Source organism: Aethalodelphis obliquidens, unplaced genomic scaffold (genome assembly GCF_003676395.1).
Source record: "Aethalodelphis obliquidens isolate GAN/ISIS:26980383/991018 unplaced genomic scaffold, ASM367639v1 scaffold63, whole genome shotgun sequence".
Lineage (NCBI taxonomy): Eukaryota > Metazoa > Chordata > Mammalia > Artiodactyla > Delphinidae > Aethalodelphis > Aethalodelphis obliquidens.
Window position 1 is genome coordinate 3,087,605 of NW_020838007.1, and position 25,425 is coordinate 3,113,029.

Below are 25,425 nucleotides of genomic sequence, written 5' to 3' on the forward strand. Positions count from 1 at the left end.
AAAAAGCTCAGAAATAAAACCACCCATCTATGGTCAATTATCTACAACAAAGGAGTTAAGAGTATAAAATGGAGAAAGGACAGTCTCCTCAGTAAGTGGTTCTGGGAAAACTGGACAGCTACATGTAAGAGAATGAAATTGGAACATTCTTTAACACCATATACAAAAATAAACTCAAGATGGATTAAAGACCAGAAACCATAAAACTGCTACAGGAAAACAAAGGCAGAACACTCTTTGACATTAATCATAGCAGTACTTTTTTTGGATCTGTCTCCTAAGGTAAAGGAAATAAAAGCAAAAATAAACAAATAGGACCTAATTAAACTTAAAAGCTTTTGCACAGCAAAGGAAACCATCAACAAAATGAAAAGACAACCTACTAAAGGGAGAAAATATTTGCAAATGATATGACCAGTAAGGAGTTAATATCCAACATATATAAAAACCTCACACAACTCAACATCAAAAAAATCAAACAACTGATTAAAAAATGGGCAGAAGAACTGAATAGACATTTATTCAAAGAGGAAATGCAGATGGCCAACAGGCACATGAAAAGATGCTCAACATCACTAATCACCAGGGAAATGCAAATCAAAACCACAATGAGATATCACCTCACACCTGTTAGAATGGCTATCATCAAAAAAAGAACACAAATAACAAATATTGGCGAGAATGTAGAGAAAAGGAAACCCTAGTACACTGTTGGTGGAAATGTAAACTAGTGCAGCCACTATGGAGAAAAGTATGGAGGTTTCTCAAAAAACTAAAAATAGAACTGTCATATGATGCAGTGATTCCACTCCTGAGTATTTACCCAAAAAATTAAAAACTAAAAACACTAATTTGAAAAGATACATGCACCCCAATGTTCACAGAAGCACTACTTACAATTGCCAAGACATGGAAGGAACGTAAGTGTCCATGAATAGACGAATGGATAGAGAAGATGTAGTAATATATATGTGTGTGTGTATGTGTGTATATATATATGTATATATATACACACACATACATATACACACAATGGAATATTACTCATCCATGAAAAAGAATAAAATCATGCCATTTGCATGCCATTTGCATGGATTTGGAAGGCATTGTACTAAGTGAAAAAAGTCAGAGAAAGAAAGACAAATACTGTATGATATCACTTATCTATGGAATCTAAAAAATGCAACAAATAAAAAATAAGCAGACTCACAGATGTAGGCAACAAACTAGTGGTTACCAGTGGGGAAAAGGAAGCGGGGAGGGGCAACATAGGGGTAGTGGATTAAGAGGTACTAACTCTTTAGGTATAAATAAGCTACAAGGATATATTGTACAACATGGGGAATATAGCCAATATTGCACAATAACAAATGGAGTATAACCTTTAAATATTGTGAATCATTATATTGTACACCTGTAACATATGCTATTGTACAACAATATTTCAAAAAATAGAAATGAAATGTTAAAATAATGAAAACTCTTAAAAAAAAGTTATTAAAAAATTCTAGAGTACAAGACCTAAATGAGGAAGGTCTGACACCCCCCAAAATACAATGCAGACTTCCATGGAAATGCTTATGGGACCCACTGCTGGCCAAGTGGTGAAGGACTAAGGCCTCACACCTCACTGACTGCAGGGGACGAGAGGGTCCACAGGAAGGAAGGGGTGGGTGTGGGAGCAGAGGCAGAGGAGCCAGGATGCTGTGCCCACCAGAGCAGCTCTTACCTTAACTCACTTCAGAACATCACCCCGACCACACAGCTCCAAGTCAAACACACAAAATCTTTGTGTGCAGCATATCAAAGGTCAACAGTGAGGAAGTTGAAGTATTTTAAAACAGTATTTTATAAATTTTACCAGCGTTAAGAGCTTTTTAATTAAATGTTTAGTGTTAAAAATACTGATTCCTAGTTAGGATAACAATAAATCAGTATCTTTGAGTCTGGACTTAACATTAAAATGCTTCATTGACCTAATTTCTGTGGACACAGAATCTAAGAAACAACTGGGCCTGCAGGCTGGGAGCACAGAGGCAGGAGCTACCGGGGTGGGGGACATGGATGACAGGGCAATGGGAGGATTCAGAAAGGATGGATACAACCATGCCCTGAATGGTGCAAGCACACAACCATCTGGAGCCACTGAAACCACAGCACCACACCTCCTACAAACCCCACTTACACTTCCTCTAACACCAATGAATAAAAAACAGAGGAGGGAAAACCACTACTGCATGTTCTACAACAAGCCCTAACATGCCTTAGGCTCATTTAGTCTCATCTCACACTGACCAATGTTTCACACAATTATGGTGTCTCAGTCATAACGAACTAATTGTTTTTTCCTTCTGGATCAGTACTCTATACAACCACAGTTGTGCTCTTTGGTAATACTTCCCTAAAGGGTCCCAGAGTGATGTGCTGTGCACATAAATTAAGTATCCAGACCTAGAGTGCATTTGAGAGATGTGATCTGACAATGTGGTGAGCAGCGACTTCAGTCCAGGATACACAGTGACGCACAAAACAAAAACCAGAGACCTCACGGAGGTTACAGTTCCATGTCAACTATTATAAGATGAGAAATTCCTGGGAGACAATCTATTCCTCATTTTTCTTTTTTTTTTTACAGCTTTGTTCACATACCACATAATTCACCCATTTTAGGTGTAGTCAGTGGTTTTTAGTGTATCTCCAGAACTGTGCAACCATGCCCACAATCTAATTTAAAATACTCACAACAATCCCAAAAGAAATCCCATGCCATGAGCAGTTGCCCACCATTCTCCACCCTCACTCCCAGCCCCAGCAACCACGAATCTACTTTCTGCCTCTACAGATTTACCGTTTTAGATATTTCCCATAAATTGAACCTTACAGTATCTGGCCTTTTGTGGTTTCACTTGGCATGTTCATCCACGTGATACCATGTTATTAGTACTTCATTCCTTTTATTGCCAAATAAAATTTCATTGTATGGACACACCACATTTTGCTTATCAGTCGATAGACACTTGGGTTATTTCTACCTTTTTGAGCTATTGTAAACAAGGCTGCTATGAACATTTGTGTACAAGTTTGAACACTGGTTTTGAATTTTTTTGAGTATTTATCCAGAAGTGTGATTGTTGGACCATATGGTAACTCTACCTTTAACTTTCTGAGGAACTGTCAAACTGGTTTCACTGTGGCTGCACCCTTTTCCATTCCCACCAGCAGTGTATGAGGGTTCCAATTTCCCCACATCCTTGTCAACACTTGATATTACTATTATTATTATTTTAAAATCACAGTCATCCTAGTGAGTATGAAGTGATCTCACTGTGGTTTTGATTTGCATTTCCCCAATGACTAGTGATTCTAAGCATCTTTTCATGTCTTTACTGGCCACTGGTATATCTTCTTTGGAAAAATGTCTATTCAGAGTTTCTGCCCATTTTTTAAACTGGGTATTTGTCTTTATATTATTGAGTTGTTGCACTCTGGATACAAGTACTTTGATGCACTCTGGATACACTTGATGCACTCTGGATACAAGTACTTTGTCAAATACATGATTTGTAAATGTTTTCTCCCATACTCTGGGTTTTCTTTTCACACTCTTAATCGTGTCCTTTGATGCACAAAGTTTTACACTTTGATAATTCATCTATTTTTCCTTTTGTTACTTGAGCTTTATTGGTGTTACATCTAACAAACCGATGCTTAACCCAAAGTGGTGAAGATCAACAGTTACCTTCTAGCAGTTTTACAGCTTTAGCTCTTACACGTAGGTCTACGGTCCACTTCAAGTTAATTTTTATATATAGTGTGAGATAAGGGTTGAATTTAATTCTTTTGCACATGGATATCCAGCTGTCCCAGCACCACTGTTGAAAAACATTCTTTCCCTGTTGAATTGTCCCTTATTGAAAAATCAGCTGACCATAAATATGAGGATTTATTTTGGGACTTTCACATCTACATCACATATTTTATAGGTCTATCTTTATGTCAATACCACACTGTTTTGATTACCGTAGCTTTGTAGGTTTTGAAAATGGGAAGTGTGAAACCTCCAACTTTATCCTTTTCCAAGACTGTTTTGGTTATTCTGGGTCCCTTGCACACCCACATGAATTTTAGGACCAGCCTGTCAATCTCTTAAAAACAAGCTGGGATTTTCATTGGGACCTGTAGATGAGTTTAGGGAGCACTGCTGTTTTAATACCATCAGGTCTTCTGATCCACACACAGCTCACGACTTTCCTGCTGGGGCTTCTCTGCACCTTCCTTTCAGATGCAGAACTTCTGCTGAGCAACGTGTGCTCCCTGCTCAGCTGCTTGTAGTCTGGGAAGTGAAATAAACTACGCTGGTAGAACTCTGTGTCTTTACAAGAAAGTCAGAAACCCTCTGGAAACCTGTTACACAGATCCAGTGAAGCACACAGAGTTTGTGACTCTGTCATTGCTCAAAAATTCTCTCATGGTCAGTTGCAAGCTCACAACTATGTTCTAATAAACCTTATTACAAGTTTGAATCTCTGAGGAACTGGACCCATATCAAGTAAATGCTATAGTTTAAATGAGTTTTGGCTATTAGAATGAAAAAGGAAAAGTGTATTACTGAGGCCACGTGAACAACTAGCATCCCTGCGAGATACATGAAAGGGCCAGGTCAGGGCTACAAACAAACCAGAACTTACCAGGGCAGTGGTACTAAAGGGACCTGTCACACTTGCCCCTGAAGACACACTGTTGACCCCACATGAACACTGAGTGGTCTGCAACACTGGTAGAGTTTTCTGACTACAGCTGGTGAACAAAACCACTGTCTAGATCAACGCTACCAGAAGCGTGTTCTAAGCACTGGCAACCTGAGGCCACTTGAAGTGCTTACACCAGAATGTAAACCAACCGCACCACCAAGCACGGTGTTTTGTTTCACACAAGATGTCCCGCTGAAGAAGCAGAGCGCTGACCTGTGCTGCAGCTGCTCCTGCAGCAGCCTGGCTGTGAGCAGCACTGGTCCAGGTGGAGTGAACTCTTCTGGGTGGAAACAATGAGGCACTCCTGGCCAGCCAACACTGTGTTCTTACCAGACGGCTGTGAAAAGGTGTCAGAACTCACCTTCTGGACTCCATGGGTTTCCAGTACACCAGAAATAGGAGAACATCTGAATGCTGCATAGGTAGCTCTAAAAACATCTCCACTTTCATCAACTCCCTACAAAGACACCGTTTAAACAATCAAATAAAAAAACAAAAAAGTAAGCGGATCTATTCCAGTGACACCATTGCCTTCACGGTCATTGAGGTCAAACCAGCCTGTTTCATGGTGGGCCAGGAGCACCCTGGGCTTGGCTCACACCAGGCCTCACCTGACGCAGACCCTCATCCCACCACTGGCGGCAGTGCTCTGTAGGAGAGGAGGCTGCTCCCGCATCGGAGGACTGCCATTTCCTCAAAAACCCTGAAGACCCTGCTGAGCATGTGTTTCAACACTCCATACGATACCTGTGCTTCATTTTTTGTCAGTGGGCCCAGCACTATCTTTTTTTTTTTTTTGCGGTACGTGGGCCTCTCACTGCTGTGGCATCTCCCATTGCGGAGCACAGCCTCCGGATGCGCAGGCCCAGCGGCCATGGCTCACAGGTCCAGCCGCTCCGCAGCATGTGGGATCCTCCCAGACCGGGGTACGAACCCGCGTCCCCTGCATCGGCAGGCGGACTCTCAACCACTGCACCACCAGGGAAGCCCCCAGCACTATCTTTTACACACGTCTTGTTAACATTATGGCTCATAACCATGATGGTCAAACCAAGAAAAGGGCAGAGCGGCCACATCACACGTGACCACACTTGGCTCGGGTGGTGCCCAGTGGCGGACACCACTTGCAAGGCACACAGGCTAAGACTCACTGGCAAGGAAGGTTCAATCCCGTCTCTGCACTCGCTCCCACTAGGTGAAAACACACAGCAGCACTTGGAACTCAGGATAGAAAAGCACACACACAATGCCCTGGTATAAAACTTTTATATATTTTTCAAAATAGTTATTTCAGATAAAAAGCAGAGTTGCAGGAGAGAGCATGAAACAGAGCAAGCACGTATTTTCACATACATTCTCTAACTTGACTCTCAAAACCACCTTGTGAACACGACTGGGCAGGTTAGCCCCACTTACAAAGATAATTAAGTAAATGATGCAGGGGAACAAAAACCAGTAATCTCAACATATGCTCATAATTCAGATTTTGAAACATCCTGCATAAAGTTAAACATTAAAATGAGTATATCTGAGGCAATTATTACTGACCTTGACGTAAGGTGGGGCTAAGGATGACAGGTGCCACCTCACTTCTGTGTCACCGTGATTCTCAAGTTCCAGGTAACTTCCTAAAAGGAACACATTTAACAACTCAAACTCTTTGAGGGGTAAATAAACAAGCAGATTCGTGGGATAATTTGTGGAAAATACTGTGTTGACCTCATCACAGGGAAAAAATACACTTAGATCCCTTGGAGTCCAACAGGAATAACATTATTTTCTAACGAAGTCCTGTCAGACAGATGCCCTATCTTGTATTTAATGGAAGTGCAATGCAAAAAGCTACTGAAGAACTACAGCAGGGTCTTCACCATGCGTGAACCCCTGGTGCTGCACAGGTTAAGAGGCTGCACGGGGTCAGAGTGCGGGCAGAGCCTGGCCCATGTCACTGTGGCCCTCGGCCGAGATGCCGCACAGGGTGACCTGCATGCACCAGGCCTGCTGATGGCCAAGGGAGGAAAGTCAGCGGGCAGATGTGGGGTTTATTCTGAAGACAGACTGCAAAGGACGTGCTGACAGCCGGGACAGGTGAACAGAAGGGAAGAGACATCAACTGTAGGGATTTGGCTCAACCAAGTGCACAAGCAGTGGTGCCACTGCTAACATGGGAAAGGCTGGAGAAGCAGGTTTCGTGGATGTGTGGGGTGCACATCTGGGGCTCAGGGCGAGCAGAGAGAAGGAGCGGGATGCAGGCGTTAGGAGCCGGAAGAGGAGGAGGGAGCAGCACAGGCTCAGGAGGGGCCCTGAGGCAAGGTGAGCCCCGAGAGCTGCTCCAAGGGGGAAGGAGTGGCTGCCAGTGCTAAGGTCAAACTGACACAGACACACAAAAGATGCCCTGGATTTGGCAAAATCAAGCTTTCTAGTGACCTTGATGGGAGCAAGTTCAGGGTCTGGTTGGTGGCAGCAGAAGCGAGGGTGGGAGCACAACCCTGGCAGGAAGGGGCCAGGGAGGAGGGCAGCCGCAGCAAGGCGAGGGGCCGAGGGCACCCTGTCCATGAGTGACGGCAGGCATGCTGCCTCCTGACGGAGACGCTTTGGCAAAGAGGAAGAAATGCTGACAAGGGGGTAGGAGGGCCCGAGGAAGCCCTGCCTGAGATGGCAGGAGCAGGTGGGCCCAGGTTCCCAGCACAAGAGTCACCTGGGATGATCTCTAGATTTTCAACCATGTGTGAGGCAAAGGCAAGAGCCGGAAAGAGCAGGAGCAGGGAGGAGGGGGCAGCGGGGGCTGCGGCAGAGAAGCCTCAGCTGCTGGGGGTGGGGGCAAGCGGGGAGGAGGGTTGCAAGGGCCGCTGGGGAAGCCTGTGCTCAGGGCGTCTAGGGGCCCAAGTTGCGCAGCACTCAGGGGCAGAGACAGGGCCGGGGAGACAGTCAGGTTTAACCAGGGCTGGGATTCTGCCAGACGGGAATGCAGAGGGTGAGGGGCACAAGGCAGTCACGAGTGTTTGTGAGGGGTTACAGGGACAGAGCACAGAAGTCGAGGAGGGATAGGGGAGAAGTGCGTTGTGGGTGGGGCGATGGGCAGGGGAAAGGCCTGGAGGTCTGAATGTGGTCAGGCAACTGCTGACCCCTGGAGTAAGTGAGCTGGGAAGAGCCAGAGGGGGTGATGGGCAGAAGTGACAGGCTTGAAACTGAGTGAAAACACGGTACAGATCCTGGTGCCGACGAGATCCAGGAGGGACCCTGAGGGCAGGAGACTGAGCTGCAGTGGAAGACAGACCGCGAGAGTTGAGGAGCTGGGGGGCCAGGCAACAGGTGGCCCCAGACCCTATCTAAGTTGTCCATGTGCAATCCTAGACCCCGAGGCCGCAGGGAGAGCGCCCACAGGGCAGAAAGCACTACTCCGGCCCAAGGAAGCTCAGAGGTGCTTCACACACCACGTCACCATCCCCAGGCCCTGGGTGGTGGGTGTTAATCACAGCTGGGGAGTCTGGGCAAGTTTGGAGCCTGTAGTCAAAGAGTAACTGACAGAGCCAGGCTCCACCCACCTTCCTCTCCTCTTCAGCCACTAACTTAGTAGCAACTCTGGTCAAAGACCTAGTGAGAGTCGGGGAGGGATGGTTCTGATAAGAAAATCTAAGCCTCCTGGAACAGAGAGTTATTAAAGGCCTAAATTCAACACGGTACAATTTTTAAGCATCTGCAAATCCAGCTCATAACTGAAAAGATTTCCAGTGACTAACTGATTTTCTCTTGAAGTAGCGGGAAATCTGCACCTATCACAAACTACAGTTAACTAAGAGCGTTAGATCCAACGTACTAGCAGAAGTCTGAATTACGTAACCTTGTGATACAATACCTGAAGTCTCGCCAGGTTCTGTTGTAGGAAAAGTAACAGTCTTATTTCTTATCTCAACTCTTGTGGAAGGTGGTTTTGTCACTGGTTTTACCAGATGATTAACTGAAGGCTCTGTTTCTGGGGAAAGGATTCTAAATGGGCTGGAGGTCAAACAAGTGAAAAGTTCTTCTTGGGTCAAGTCTTCTCGAATTTGAACCTTCACAATTTTCTGAAATGAGCCAAACAAAAGGATAAGATGCAAGTGAAGCTGTTGTTTTTTTTAAAAAAAATTCCTATTTTTAAATTATGGTAGAGAAAAGTAATGCCAAACGAATGAAACACTGGTGAATTTAAAGTCCATTCAGATCCCAAAGTAGCTCTTCGACTTTATCCTTTCTCCCAACTCCCCTCTTTTTTCCAAAGCAAAATCTTCAAGTTAATGATGGCTTCCAGGCCCCACTCTCCACTGCTGCCCACCCAGGACACTTGTTCAGCTCACTAGTGGAAAAACTCTGCACTAACTACTCTATTTAATTAAGTCTATTTGGGCTGAAAGGACACCTCAATTCGATTTCTGAAATGTTAAGTGCTATCAGTGAGGATTACAAAACTTAAACTGCAAAAAAAGAGAAATGTTGACCAAAAAAAAGTTTAAAAAATTACCTTCTGTCCATTGTCACAGTGTATATAGATCAAGCCACTCCATGGGAACATTGAATGTTTTGTGGATAAGGAGGAATTAGGACTCACAAGAATTTGTAGGTTGCTCCTTGAAAGAAGAATTGAACACTGAGAACCAAGAATACCCTGTACTGGAACAGCAGTAACCACAAGAGTTACAAACACTGTCCTGTCAGTCACCAACTATTTCCTCACTGCTCAGAAAGAGCAGATAACAGAGGTAAGCTACCAGGCGCATCTGATTTGGCCTCAACCCCAACCCAGTGGCTGACAAAAAGCTGAGTGGTGTGAACCCAAGAACCTAAGGGCAAAGCTCATGTGAAAATGGACCACATCACTGAAATGCCATCGAAACAGCAATTCAAGTTAAACATTTCTGGAGCAAAAGACCAGTAACACAAAGGCTCTGAGCCGCCAATGATAAAGAACGAGCCGTCACGGTCACACAGCGTAACTGAAAGGGAAGAGAGGGTGGGAAAGGGGGTCGGTCAGGTTTTCTGTGCTCACTGTTCTCTTCAAGAGCTATGGGATGTCAAAGACGTAAATGTGGACGATGTAACTGGATTTGTGACTTAAGAGAAACCACCAGTTATAAAGAGAGGTCAGTACCCACGTCCAAAATGGCCAAGATGACCTCCCACTGCTAAAAGCTCAACGTGCAGGGTGATGGACAAGTCTCTGAATAACCTGTCCAGTCGTCTCCCAGCTTTTCACCCATTAACAGACAAACATTTAATTGACTGCTTTGGTCCTAGGAACCTTTCTCTGGAGTGTCCCCAACCATACCTTAACCCGGTCTTGGTCAAATCAACTCTCCTGAAACGCATACGCCATCATTTTGCAAAAGCAAATAAACTTCATGTTGCTCTTGTGCAAAGTTGCTATTCCCAAATGTGAAGCAACTTTCAGATGTGCGTATTCTGTGCCAACCCAGACACAGTCCCTGAGAAGCTGCAGAGCTGAGGCTATATCCCAATAATTAAGCTGCACAGAGAGGGCAGTTGCTCATCACCATCTGGCCCCCAAAGACTTCTTTTTACCTTAAAATATCCTTTGTAGAAAACGGCAAACTAGATTATGGCTCAGACATATCAGAAGCCAGGAATCTGTGTCTGTAAAATGTCCTTAGAGAAAACCAGCAGAATAAGCTGCTAGACCCAAGGTGACAAAGGCAAGACCACCGGAGCTTTGGAGACCACTACCCTCATCACGTGCACAGCCACATCCCTGTGCTGTAATTCTGTAGGCAGAGCTACATCAGCAACTCTCCCCCGCCTCACACGTCTCTCCACCCTGTTAGGCTGATACCGTAAACTGGCTGTGGACATGGTCTCCACCCGCTAAGAAGCATGAGTCTTGAACTCACTGTGGTCCCACAGATCCATGCATGGTGCTCTTTACAGAGTCAGCACACTGCAAAATTCTACTGAATAAATTAAAATGGCCTATTATTTGATCCTTAAAAAGTCACCATGCTAAAGCATCTAAATAACACCCAGGGGAAAGGGAGGTCATACTTACTCTGGTGCGATAAACCCATGTTGTGGTGTCACTGTAAGACAGTGTGCTGGCCAGTACAGCTCAAATTTCAGTAACCTAACAGAATTGTTTAAAATCTGGAAACGTCCAGTTTTTGCCATATCACCTATGACAGCAGATAAATAAAATGTTACTTACATTTAGCATTTGTGAAAAAGACGAAGGGTAATAAACAGTAAAAATAAATCCTAAATAAAAACACTACCATACTAACTCATTTTGTTTTCCCAACTGCCCAATTACAGAAATTTCAAATTCCTGGTAAAGCAAGACCTTCATTTACTCTTGGAAACTACAATGACACTGAACAAAGTTTAGTAGTGAACAAAGAAGAAAAAGGAAATCTGGTAATTGTTACTCCCTGTCTTGGGCACAGACATAGGTACTAGATTTGTTCCCACTCTGGACCAAGGGTATCAACGTTAAGGGTAAAAGAGGCCAAGTGCCAAATGCATTCTCAGTGGGGGATGGGGGCGTGGGGGGCAGGAATCAAGACCCCCGGATGGGCAGCTCTGCCACACAGGAGCTTGGCCTGGGGTCCAAGGCCTCGTGTCAGGATGACACTCTGGCTGGGTCTGTAGCAGGCAGGGGAGGCCTGGGCAAGCCACCAGCCACATCTGCATGGAGCCCAGGTCTGTCCTACAAGAGCCCTGAGGACAGAGCAAGTATAGCCCGGGCCCCAGAGGGACTTTCTGTCCTGTCGTTGGGGGCATACTCACAAGAAGGGGCGACTAAAATCAAGTGTTCAGGTTGGACAGCCCACACTTCTTCCGATGCCGATTTATCTTGAGGTGGGCGAACAGCTTGTGAAAGAAGTGGAGACCCCTGAGGACCTTTCACTGGTAAAACATCCAAAGAAATGTTACCACCATGTGTCCCACAACTGCCAGATTCACTAGAGAGAGAGAGAGAAAAGAAATTTAAAATGATAAAGCAGACTGTGTCACATTTTTATATTAATTATTCATAAATCTGAAAACATAAAAATAAAAGTGCATTATATATTTTTCAGTGAATAAGAATCCTTCACATTGGGGTTTTCTTAAAGAAGTGTATAAAAAGTAAAGTACAGTATAGGTTAAATGTTACTAATCTTTAATTAGAATCTGCAATGATTTGTTTCCTGCCTTGACTTCTGCTGCCATCTGAGGTCTCTTAAAAGATTTACTAGAGGGACTTCCCTGGTGGTCCAGTGGCTAAGACTCCGTGCTCCCAGTGCAGGGGGCCCGGGTTCGATCCCTGGTCAGGGAACTAGATCCCTCATGCCACAACTAAAGATCCTGCGTGCCGTAACTAAGACACAGCACAGCCAAATAAATAAATGTTTTTTAAAAAAGATTTACTAGAAAACTACCCAGGGCTTCCCTGGTGGCACAGTCGTTAAGGATCCACTTGCTAATGCAGGGGACACAGGTTCGAGTCCTGGTCCGGGAAGATCCCACATGCCTCGGAGCAACTAAGCCCATGCGCCACAACTAGTGAGCCTGGGCTTTAGAGCCCGTGAGCCACAACTACTGAGCCCACGTGCCACAACTACTGAAGCCCGCGCACCTAGAGCCTGTGCTCTGCAACAAGAGAAGCCACTGCAAATGAGAAGCCCGCGCACCGCAACAAACAGTAGCCCCTGCTCGCCGCAACTAGAGAAAAGCCCGCGCGCAGCAACAAAGACCCAACACAGACAAAAAATAAATAAAAAGAATTTCCTTCCTTAAAAATAAACAAAAATAACCTACCCAATATTAAGAATTTAAGAAAAACAACAAAACTCTTCAAGTATCTATAACTGAATAATGATAACTGGCTTTACAACGCTAACACCAAAAAACTTTAAAACAAAATCTTCTTGGCAAAAAACTACAGTTAAGAAATGCTAATAAAGTTTAGGAAGTTTTTTTACTAAGTGTTGAAATTGGGTTTTCTAATAAGCCTTAGATTACTAAAAAATTGTAATTCAACTAAATTTCGTAATCACGTGAACACATGACAACTGAAGTTCACTGGTGCGGTGACCAAGTTCACCTACCACACAGCAGGGCTACACCTGGACTCCAGTCAACACTTGGCGGACAGAGAGAAATCCCTCTCTTCACCCCTAATTCACTGCCCTCTGACCACCCCCCTTTCCAATCAGACCTATACCGCCCCAGAGAAACAAAGGGGGCACCAGCCAAACATCAGAAAACAATTTAAAACACAAAGTTGATTACTGTTTGTTTAGCTTCCTAAGAACAAGTTCCTCACAACTGAAGTAACTGTCAAGGTAATTTTTTTTTTTTTTTTTTTTGCGGTACGCAGGCCTCTCACTGTTGTGGCCTCTCCCGTTGCGGAACACAGGCTCCGGACGCGCAGGCTCAGCGGCCACGGCTCACGGGCCCAGCCGCTCCGCGGCATGTGGGATCCTCCCGGACCGGGGCTCAAACCGGTGTCCCCTGCATCGGCAGGAGGACTCTCAACCACTGCGCCACCAGGGAAGCCCTCAAGGTAATTTTTAATACATGTTAATACTATCTTTGACTATCTTAGAAAAAAAATTAACACGAACAGCATAAGGATTAAAGAAACCAAGTTGGCGTGAGTCAGAGGCACTAGGGTGATGGGGATGGGGGGAGTCAGCCCTCAAGTGGTGCCACTAAGACTTGCTGGTGTGAGTTGGCCACACTGGGCCCAGGGAGACAGACCATGTGAAGACAAGATTGGCTGAAAACAGGGAGACTGAGTAAAACGTAAACATATTGAAAATAATGGGGCCAGGCTTCTCAGTACTGGAGAAAAAAGGTACAATTATGGGAAGGAGGAAAGGAATCCATGTGTTATGTTAGATTAGAATTGGAGGTATCAGTGTAAACTCAAGATTTTAACACATTTATAAACAGAAGTAGATATAAATTGCACGTGGATTTGTATATAAACTCATATATTTCCTAGCTCTGTCCACTGAGCGGGCCTAGAAGCAAGGACACCTCAATAGCAATGAGCACGTTGCTGCCCATGTCCTCGTTTCCAGGCTGGACAGGCAAGTGAAGGACGAGCCTCGACCATCCTGCTGTACCTGTGAATAAGGAGGTGCCCAGAGGTGGTGTGGGCACAGGCAAAGGACCAAGGAGCAGGTCAGGGGACTAAATAATGACAACAAGGATTAATCTTGAATCCACGAGTCGGTCCTAATATATGTGAATAAGAAGAAAAAGGAAATTCCTTCCTCAAAGTAGAAAGATAACTAATAAATGCAGAAAGATGGGATAAGAAAATCACCATTTAGTAACCAAGACAGACATAATATGATTCAGGAAGCAATCCTCACTGGGTGCTCAAAGTCTCACGAGAAACAAGATCATTCATTGTCTCCAAGTTGTGTATTATAATATCCCTTCAAGATATTTATTAACTTTACAGCAGAGAAACCTGGCAAACACCACTTAAACAAAGTGATAAAAATACTGCTAGTAACAGGACAAATCAGCACTGTTCACCACTGAGGAAGCTTCACTGAGAAACCAACAGCATCATTCTGCAGGTCCTGAAGCTGTGAACTGAAATCGAGAATATTTTACAAAGTAACTGGCCTGTATTGTATAAAAACATCAAGGTACCTGGTAAGAAAGAGTTAGCAGCTGGCCTGCAGCCTACTTTTCCCTTTTTACCAGAAACGACCAGAGAAAAAAAAGAAAGATGGGTTGGTTAAATCACCTTGTAATCTTGCAAATGCCGGATACCACAGCAAATGCACTGGGGTCCTTAAAACAGGCAGCACCTGGTCTGTCTCACATTGCTTGTGGTAAAGAAATCTGAAACTTACGAATTTATGTGGCACAGCTGTTTGAAAAGCATCACATAAGTTACATAGTTATCAAAGCATAAAATACCTTGCATGATCAAAATAGTCTCTTGTGTGACACAACACACCCACAACTTATGGACCTTGTGTTAAATCTAAGCCAGAGGGGAGTGCTGATGTTACAAAGTAGATCTAGAAAGTACCATGGGCAACCCCAGGTTTCTCTGTGTTTCACCCCAAATTAGTACTGAAGCTTCATTCTGGAAAATACCTTTGATTCTGTGGATCGTACTTGATAAGCAAACCTTGTGTGTTTTCTCTGTTGTGAAAGACTGAGGAACTCTCTTCATTGAAAGAGAGTAAATGGACAAGCCAACCAAATGCACGTGTGATCTCAGATTAGATTCTGGACCAAAGAGGAAGTGGAAAGAGGCAGTTTCTTGTTTGCTGTTTGCCTTAACTATACAGGACACCACCGGGAGACTCCGTGGACCAGATGGTGGTCCTGTATCGCCGCATCAGTGTCCTAACCTTGACGGGCTTGCCGTGCCTATGAGGGGGAGCATCTACAGCCAGTTCAGGGCTACTGGTCATCATGTCTGCAAGTCACTCCTAAATGGTTCAGAAAAACCTGTATATACATGAAAGACCATAAGGCAGATGTGGTAAAACGTTACCAACTGCGAAATCTCGGTGCAGATAGCGTATGGGAGTTCTCTATAAAAGTAACTTAATTAATTTGTTTCTGGCTGCGTCGGGTCTTCATTGCTGCACATGGGCTTTTCTCTAGTTGCAGCGAGTGGGGGCTACTCTTCATTGCCGTGCACGGGCTTCTCATTGCAGTGGCTTCTCTTGCTGTGTAGCATGGGCTCTAGGCACGCAAGCTTCAGCAGTTGTGGCACATGGGCTCAGTAGTTGTGGCACGCAGGCTCTAGAGTGCAGGCTCAGTAGTTGTGGCACAGGCTTAGTTGTTCTGCAACACGTGGGAACTTCCCAGACCAGGGATCGAACCCTTGTCCCCTGCATTGGCAGGCGGATTCTTAACCACTGCACCACCAGGGAAGTCCCTCTGTATTGTTTTTAAACTTTTCTGTAAATTTGGAATTCTTTCAACTTAAAAATAAAGATGAAATAAACAGTTTGAGACAAAAACCCAACAAAGCACAAGGTAAAAGATCAGCTCCAGTGTGAATCAAATAATCTTCAACTCAGATAAAAGATGTTTTGTTAGTTTTACCTTTTAGATTCCAAGCTAGGTCTGGAAGAAGGTGGAAGAAACTCTCTGTTAGAAACAGAATCTCTAAATTCTCCAATTACTGAAAGTATAATTTTACGCATGTTTCCATAAAAGAGCTGGACGTCATTGGGCCGCTGGGGAAGGTCATATACTGAAATAGAAAATAATGTTTGAAATACATGAATCTTCACATAATCACACCACCAAGTAACAGAGGCACTCATATATTTACATATTTTCTTGTATCTTCTTAGTTGGGGGTAGGTGACATTTGGATTTTTAACACTACGGATTAGCATCAATGACTGGCAGCTCAGGCTCTGGCCCTGGATTTGGATTACAGCCACGCCAACGCTCAGCCTGGGACCTCTGGCAGCTTCCTTCACCAGTCCGAGCCTCAGTCTCCTCACGGGAAGTATGAGTAACAACCTCTCTCAGGGCTGTGGGCACTGTTCTGACCTCCAACATAAACCAACCTGGTCAGTTTCCACAGCTCTCCGAGGCATCATCACCTCCACCCCAAATGAGGGGCCAAAACACAGAGGCTGAGAGCACACACTTCATAAGCGGCAGTCTCATAAAAACTTAAGTAAATCCAGAAACAGGCAGTATTAGTATAACTACATGTATTTAGATTGATCAGACAGTGCTCGAGGTTTATCCAAAGATAAACCTACCTGAATTTATATATACAAGAAATTTTAGAGAACATGCTTGTATTCTACATATAAATTAGATATTAAGAATTAAGTATTTTTAGGATGGAAACTCAGAAAGAACACAGGAAGTGTAAATTAAAATTTATATTAAATACATCTGACTATAAAAGTTTAATTGTGAAATTATTTGCCACAGTAATTACACATTTTACAAAAGTAAGATCGCTATGAATGCTTAATAGTAATACGCTCAAATGTTTTTCAAAATAATCATGTAAAAAGTTCAACCGCAACATTCTTATAGGGATCCATTACACCAACCAGCAGAAGACCAAGTGGGGCTGCTTCCTCCCCTCACCTGGACAGCATGCACACCACCTCCAGGAGCCCAATACTCCCTGATGTGCAACCTGGCCCCAAGGACCCACCTGAAGCCCCCACTCAACCCCATCACAGGGGGGTCTCAGCAGGTCACCTGAGTGCTTGGTCAGGTTTGTCAACATAACCCTTAACACACCCACTTCCTGAATGTTTGCACATGCAGCTCCCTCTGCCTGAATACCCTCCCCCACCCTGGTCCACACCTTCTCCTCCTTGTCAACCCCCTCCCCGCTTTCTCAGCAGAGTGCCACTTCTCCGCGGCCCCCAGGTCCCTAAGGACAGTTCTGTCACAGCACTTTCATGCTATACTTCGATCACCTGTCTCCCCCTTGGCCTGTAAGCCCCTAGAGGCAAGGGCGGCACCTTCTTCCCCTGTGACTCGTGCCCTGCACTCCCCACCAAGTCCACTCAGCCATAGAGTCGTGAAGCTGCGAGGGCTGCACACTCATGCTGCCTAGTTCTCATTAGACTTCACTGCTGCTGCTATGTGTCTGGGTCCATCTCCATGGCACAGTTCAGGTTAACTCTTTCACGTGGATCCTTCCTCTGAGGAAGGGATATGGAAGGTGAAGCTCGGAGGAGCTGAGGTAGCAGAGATGGGCTATGAACTGAGGTTCAGCTCCAAATCCAACGTTCTTTCCAACCATTTCAAATCTTTTCATTATTTTTAACTAACCCACCCTTGAAGCAGATGATCTAGACTCCCAATTTGCTGAAAAGATCATAAACTATTCTATATCACCTCTACATAGGCATAAATATCCTTTTCCTTTATCATTTCCCACTTCAGGAGTGTGTATTTCATCATTAAAAAACTAGAAAATAAAAATGGGGGGAAAAGACACTACCACCTGAAATTCTACCACCAGAATATAACCACTGTTAATATTTTGGTGTGTATACTCCTGCAATTTTACCTAGGTAACTATAAATAAGACATTAAATTATTTTTACCAAATGAGCTGGTGGGGAGTGCAGGGCATGAGTCACAGGGGTAGAAGGTGCAGCCCTTGCCTCTAGGGGCTCACAGGCCAAGGGGGAGACACGTGATCTTATATGCAAAATTTTAAAATAATTCTTTTCTTAATAAATTGAGGAGCTTTCCATGTCACTTGATATAGAATCATATTGTCTGAATGCCTTGAAGATATTCTATTGCATAATTAAACGATCCCCTACTCTTGGGCGTTTAGGTTACTTCTAATTTCTTCCTATTATAAACAATACTGTGGTGAAAATCTGTACACATACTTTTACACAATTTGCATGTTTCCATTCTTATATTTTGTATGAGTCATAGATACCATTAAATATCTGAATTGCTCAGCTCAGTTCAAATAGCGCTAAACATCTAGATTAGAGTCACACTACCACTATCACATCCTCCATAAACTGCACAGCAGTCACAAGAGCAGAGAAATCTCAAAATGAGTGTAAGTTTGCAATCATGAAATCTTAAACGTAATAACTTGAGTTTAATCATAACCGTTCTCCTCCTCTATTCACAAGTCCACCCAAAGACTAGGTGCAATAACATATTAATAACATCTAACATTTACAAGGCAAAGCCCTCTCATCTGATCTTCACAAGAACTCTGTGTAGAGAACACAGACATTATTCCTCTCATTTTACAGCTAAGGAAACTGAATTTCAGTGATGTAATCTGTCCAAAGTCATAGAGTAAAGCTGTGACTCAAATTCAGCCTGATACCACATCTAAGCTAACACTCTTCCTCCTCACACACTGGACTCAGAAGATTTAAAATACGCTGAAATTCCTACCTTCAGTTACGAGCAGCTCGTCCTGAAATGCTTCCGCGAAGTCGATGTTCTGCAGCATGCTCTGGGTGGGAAGGAACTGCTTCCTCACCCCTGGTGTGTGCAGCATGGCTCTGCCAGTAGAGATTTTATTCACAAGTCGTTTATACATACAAAATAACCTTAATTAGATTTTATTCATGCATCTGGAAAATCCCACTAACATGATACATTACTTCATAGATATTATATCCTAAATCCCAATATAAGTAATTGAAAAAAAAAACCCTTGTTTTGGAAATTCCCTTAAAAGTTATACATGGTAGTACAATCATCAGTTTCAGTTAAACACATCAAATCAACCACTTCCTAACAGAAGAGTAGAAAAAAGATAAAATCAGATTCTTTTCGGGTCATACATTTTCATTATTTGTGAAAATTTGGTCAGTTAGAAATTTGTCTCAGAAAAAATAAGCCAAGAAAATGATACAAATAAAACATCAGAAGGGAATATTTAAATTACCATGTAATTCTGTTACTTTGACCTCTTCTAGAGAATTTTGAGGTGAGAGAACTAAAAAGTAAATTTCTCTATAAAACACAGATGTTCACAAACGAACGAAATCTCATTACTATAAATTAATGGCAAAGAGGAGTTATAAAGGAGTACGCTGATTTCTATATCCCAGTAGAGAGAAAGGAAAAAAACCAAAAAACTTGTGATCTAATTTCTCTAAATGCCAGTTTCTATTTCTAAAATACTCAACTGAGAGAAAAAACCACATTCAAAGTTGAGCTCTTCACTTCAGGTCTGTGCTATCATCATGTAGCAACTCATCACTAAACTCTTCTTAAACATTCTAACAGTCTTTCACAGATTAAAAATAAAACAGTTTCCTGAACTGTGTATCAGAATAAAACACAGCAGAGCACAAAGGACTGGAAGAAGGAAAGACTGGCCCACGCACACGCCCGCCCTCCCGGGAGGCAATGACTTCCTGCGAACCATGAACTGGCAGGAGCTTCACTTACCTCATACTCAGCTTTAGGCTAGGAAACAAGATTTTGTGACACAAGAACTCTGAATTCAACACACAGAATGTCTAAATCACACCTAGACCTAAATATAAAGTTGACAACATTCCAGCATATTAAACTACATTTAGATCAGATGTACCAAATTTTTTACAAGTACAAGCTTAAGTAGCTAGAGTTAGACACCCTACACATGTCTAAAATATGGCTTAATCCTCTGAAATGATTCTCAACACTCCCAGAAATGTTCCAAGTCAGGTGCGTTTACACAATATACTCTTTTCAGTAGTTCTTAAATCTTTTCTGAAACTGATCTGCCATCATTACAAAGACCGTCCTACGATGAAGTCCAAGGTCCTCTCTGAGCAAAGGAGCAGAGGCCCCTATATACGTCCAGAAAAGGATACTGCAAGGAAACCTGCAGACGAGTTTCCTACAGGTATTTCTACCTGTATTTCTCCTACAGGTAGCTTATCGGTCACACAAATTTTACCAAGATTTTTCATCTGCCAGTTCACTAAAAGTAGTGAAACATCTTCTATAAATTCCAAATCCCAAACCACTGTCACAGCCTCTTTATTTCCACTGAATGGTCCCCACCATCATGTAAGGTAAGTGACCCACCTTCGGTACTGCTGTCTTGAAATTTCATCTCCACCAAAAAAGTATATAGTTGACAGTTCTGTGGTGTTTTTACAATTGCTTTCTCTGTCTGATGGATTATATATTATAGTAACATCCTGATGCCAAGAAAAAAATCAGGAGTGAATATTAAATATTTCTGAGTAAGTCATTTCACTCTGAATAAACTGTCACAGGAGCACAAACAGTCACTACAGACAAAGATGCACATGAAGAGTGTTTCCAAGATCAGATAAGTCCTTCCACTCATACGTTCCTTTCAAATATGATTTTAGCTCTCCACCATAAAATACATAATTATTACTTTAACCTAAAAATAAGCTCATATTTTTAGTGCAGAGACTTTCATACTTACTTCTTGTGTTCTTTCCTTGAGCACAAATTTGTCTGGAAAAATCCTTAATACTCGAGGATTCAGCAAAACTTTTTTTTGAGAATCCTTAAAACCTACAGCTTTAACAAAAGCTGCTCGAGAGCCAGTGTTACGAACAGAAAAAACAATCCTACTTTCTTTGCCAGGCACTAAGTCATTCACTGTTACCAGGTAACTGTCAGATAACTTTTTAACATCTTCCAAAATCAGGTTACTTGTGCCTCCATATCCAGACAAAGGTATCTAAAAATACAGAACACATACATCCAAAATTATTTTTATGTAAGCAGAAAATAGAAGATTAAATTACGGTCAGAGAAGACAATAAAAACAGATTTACTACAATTAAAATTATTAAGCTTTGTGTACTTTGGCTAGTAGCTTCCCCACAGTCAATCTCTAGCCTTATAGTAAGGACTATGTTTTAAGGGAAAAACAAATCAATGAGCTACAAAATTATTTACCTTCCAATATGCCAAGCTTAGATGATAAAAGAACAATAAAAAGATTAATATTGATATGTTTGCTTAAGCAGTGTTCAGCATGAAAGACACTGGTATTTATAATTTACTCTGAAATGCATAAAATAAGATAAATTGATAGACGGTTAAATATGTGATAAAAGAAATATAGCACAATGTTAACTGTAGAATCTAAGTGGTAGGGCATGCAAGTGTTCACCATGTAATTCTTTCAAATACCCAATAATTGTGAATTTTCAATATGAAAAGTTTGGGGGGCAGAAAAATCTATGAGCATATAATCCTGTTAACTTCCGGTCTAGCAGAGTCAGAGGACTGTACCAAAGGGACCAAAGAGAAGCCCAGAACTCAAACAAGCCTCAGAGCACAGCCAACCCGGTAGCGAGGGGCAGAGTGGAGGCTCCAGTGCTGACCAGGGCCACCCTTGAGCTACAAGGCTCCCAGGGGGCTCAGCACTACCAGGAAACAAGGATTCACAGAACAAACTCTATGAATAGGAATGTAAGAAATAGGTACCCTGCTAGGAAACAAACGTTTCATACCCTTTGACATGCATTCCCTTAAAAATGAGCTTTCATTCCTAATTATTGAAATAAGTTCCAAAGAATCCTTTGCAAACTTAAAAACATCAGTAGCTTATTTCAAGTTGTTATGTACTAAGTAACATTTTGAAAAATTAAATTCAGGCTGATCAAAAATCAGTATTGCTTGCCCCTTAGTACAAATTAACAGCATTTTTAAAGGGCTTCAGATGTGAAGTTCCTGCAAATCCCACCTCATTCAGGGTGAGCTCTGCTAGTTCCAAGAGCCAAAAGTGTTTCTAATTTTTCTTTTCCCACAGAGATTTGCAAGTAAATCTTAGGCAAGAAAATAGAAAGTAACAGGGAAAGTCAGCTTTTGAAAAAACTCAAAATCAGTATTCTTCCTATATTTTCAAAGTCTAAGGAGGGGGGCTTCCCTGTTGGCGCAGTTGTTAAGAATCTGCCTGCCAATGCAGGGGACATGGGTTCGACCCCTAGGCCGGGAAGATCCCACATGCTGCGAAGCAACTAAGCCCGTGTGCCACAAGTACCGAGCCTGCGCTAAAGAGCCCGCAAGCCACAACTACTGAGCCCACGTGCCACGACTACTGAAACCTGTGCGCCTAGAGCCCGTGCTCCACAACAAGAGCAGCACTCCCTTGCCACAACTAGAGAAAGCCCCGCGCACAGCAACGACAACCCAACACAGCCAAAAATAAAAACAAACAAATAAATAAATTAAAAAAAAAAAAAGTCTAAGGGAGTCACAAATAATTACTGACTAAAAGGTTAAGAAAAAGAATGATTAGGGCTTCCCTGGTGGCGCAGTGGTTGAGAGTCCGCCTGCCAATGCAGGGGACAAGTGTTCGTGCCCCGGTCCGGGAAGATCCCACATGCCGTGGAGCGGCTGGGCCCGTGAGCCATGGCCACTGAGCCTCCGCGTCCGGAGCCTGTGCTCCGCAACGGGAGAGGCCGCAGCAGTGAGAGGCCCATGTGCCGCAAAAAAAAAAAAAAAAAAGAATGATTAAATAAAATGAAATTTGACTAATGCCCACTGACCCAAAGTTTCAACCAGAGAAACTGCTGCTCTAGAGCAGGCTTCTCAGGGACTTCCCTGGTGGTCCAGTGGTTAGGACTCTGCACTTACACTGCCGGGGGCCTGGGTTCAATCCCTGGTCTGGGAACTAAGATCCCGCAAGCCTTGTAACGTAACATAAATAAAATAAAATAATAAAAATAAATAAAATAAAATAAAATCCATCTAGAGCAGGGTTCTCAGCCTCGGCACAATGGCCCTTGGGCTGCGCCATTAGACATGGGGAGCCCTGTGCAGTGTGGGTGTCTGGCTGCACCCCTGGCCTCTACTCACCAGGTGCCAGTTGTATCTTTTCCCACTTCCAGTGTGACAACCACAAATGTCTCCAGAAACTACCAAGTATCCCCTGGATGGTGAAACAGTCTCTGGTTGAGAACCGCTGCTCTGCAGGCCTCATTCTGAAAATGGCCATTTACACCTTTTAACACCTCTCCCCACCAAAGCTCATGGGGCCATGTGAAGAGCTCCATAGAGAGTGTGTCCAGCTCCAGCATCAAATAAAGGTAAATTTGCCATAAATATCCATCCTTTTTAAAAAAAACTTCTAGGTGTTGTTAATCTTGTAATTTATCACACATCCACTCTGACACTAGGAAACGACCAACATCGTAGTCCCAGCCCCACTGCCAACTAATTGCTTGGATGTTAGCTACTTTCAGGGAGCTCAGGCTTCATCCGACTACCCTGTCCTTCTTTCCTCTCCTCCAGGATTCATCATTTTTCTCTCTTAGTGCCCTGAATCTAGCTAAAGAAATGACTTGAAATCTTTTGAAATTATGCTGGGAAGAAACAAAATAGAAAAGCTCTTGTCTTTGTATCCCTGGTGTACGGAACAGAGTCTAACAAATGATGTCAATAGATACTTTGCTGAATTGAAAGAATAAAATTTACTTGGAAAGTCAACATCTTAAACATTTCCATCTGGATTTACCAAAAAATGGATTTCTGAAAAGTTGAGTACATTTCAAAATTTTCAAACCGAAATGAAACTTACAAGCATTAGCCAAGACCATTACTTACAGGAATACTCTGGTGGCTGCTTTTAAAATAGGGTAATCCTACAAGGTATATAATTACTCCCTAACTTGTTTGTAAATCTAGGTAATCACATATTTTGACTTATAAAAAGCAGAGTATATGTAATTTACCAATATTTAATCAATAGTTACAACATGTCATAAACTCCATGGGAGGGAAAAAAAAGCTATAAAATTATCTTACCGTGAACTTAAAGCCTGGTTGTGATCGAATTCCAAGTTGTTTAATTTCTAGTTTGGCCAACATACAAGATAATCGAGTAGGTGCAAACAACACAGAGATGTAAATGTCTTCTTTTGGACGAATCCTGATCTCACAGTTACTGGTCAATCGCTCTTCTGAACCAAAAGTGTGCTGAAACTACAATTAAAAAAAAAATCTCTGCATTAAACAGAGCAGCAGCACAAATAAAACACACCATTAACATGAACTCCTCGAAGATTAAGAACACAAGATGGCCTACATTAAGTGTCATGTATCTAGATGTTAAGTGTTAAGTGTCCTGGATCTAGAGAGAACGTGAGACAGAACAGAGCCATGCACTCCACAAACCTGAAAGCAGTCCTGGTCTTGTCCTCTAATGAGCAGTCGTAAATGTTGGGCTGAAGATGTGGAATTATTTCTTAAAGCTAGTTTCTGAAGCCTAGAAACAATGACACAACTTAAATGTGGTTTTCCTCCATGGATATTGCTACAATCATAAAAACAAAGCCAATTAAAACTGACTGCAGTGTTTGGAGATGGACTGACTGCACAGGCCCCTTGAGCAGCCTGGAAGTGCCTCCACAGTCCCAGAACTCTACATTTGTGAGAACGTATGCTCAAGACTCACCTTATCAGAGATTTTGGGTTTAGTCTCTCTCCTGTTATAGCTCCTTAGCTGCCCTTATTATTCATTCTCTATGTATAGGAATTATCTGTCTTATAAAATAGTAATCAATGAAAATTCAGATTACCAAATTCATTAAGTCATTAAAGTCAATACCATCCTCAGCTCCAAAACCTATCTTTCGTGGAAACAAGGGTCCTAAGCACATTGCTCAGATTTTTTACTTTAAGAGACTCATTTGCACAAAGTAGTCTTTTAAACAGCATACTGAACTAACCTTACTTTAAAAAAACTTACAGTGCAAGTAGAATGGATGTATGAATAGCAACTGGCTCACAGGATGAAAATCCTTCAGTCTTTGAAAATATATGAATCCTCTCTTCATTAGAGAATACAGAATACATGAATAAATCTCCATTTTACTCAAATTTTGAAGACTGGCAGTTAAATTATTTAAGCTGTGGTCTATGCCTTGTGCATTTGTGTTAAAAGGGAAAGGTTGCTGAGTTTAACCTCAGAATAAAATCAAAGACCTTTGGTTATCAGCACACCTGAGTACAATGGTTGGGAAAGACTTTCTGAAAAATATTTTTTTCATAAAAACAAAGCCAATTAAAACCAAGTACAATGTTTCAAGATGGATTGACTGCACGGGCATAGGAGCTACTGAGGAGGGCACAGTTCCTCAAACTCACGGCCATGCAGGACATTTCAGGAGCCTAGCTGAGAGGGGTCTTCACTGAGAGCTGCGTAAAGAACACGTGTCCCTTCATCAACTAGACTCTAACTCCT

At 42.7% G+C, this 25,425-nt stretch overlaps 1 protein-coding gene across 7 annotated transcripts in view; it reads right to left on the reverse strand.

Annotated features, from left to right (window-relative positions):
• The window catches only part of CEP192 (centrosomal protein 192), a 93,480-nt gene that overhangs the window by 11,556 nt on the left and 56,499 nt on the right, over positions 1–25,425 (reverse strand). For all 7 annotated transcript variants that reach the window (XM_027088634.1, XM_027088633.1, XM_027088631.1 and 4 more), the window contains 12 exons: positions 24,357–24,447; positions 23,988–24,164; positions 20,650–20,910; positions 20,277–20,392; positions 18,642–18,751; positions 15,819–15,969; positions 11,526–11,701; positions 10,789–10,912; positions 9,250–9,355; positions 8,608–8,815; positions 6,300–6,379; positions 5,113–5,208 (listed from right to left, as the gene is read on the reverse strand). In XM_027088634.1, the coding sequence (XP_026944435.1) occupies positions 5,113–5,208; positions 6,300–6,379; positions 8,608–8,815; positions 9,250–9,355; positions 10,789–10,912; positions 11,526–11,701; positions 15,819–15,969; positions 18,642–18,751; positions 20,277–20,392; positions 20,650–20,910; positions 23,988–24,164; positions 24,357–24,447 (1,696 nt within the window). The remainder of the gene's footprint in view (positions 1–5,112; positions 5,209–6,299; positions 6,380–8,607; positions 8,816–9,249; positions 9,356–10,788; positions 10,913–11,525; positions 11,702–15,818; positions 15,970–18,641; positions 18,752–20,276; positions 20,393–20,649; positions 20,911–23,987; positions 24,165–24,356; positions 24,448–25,425) is intronic.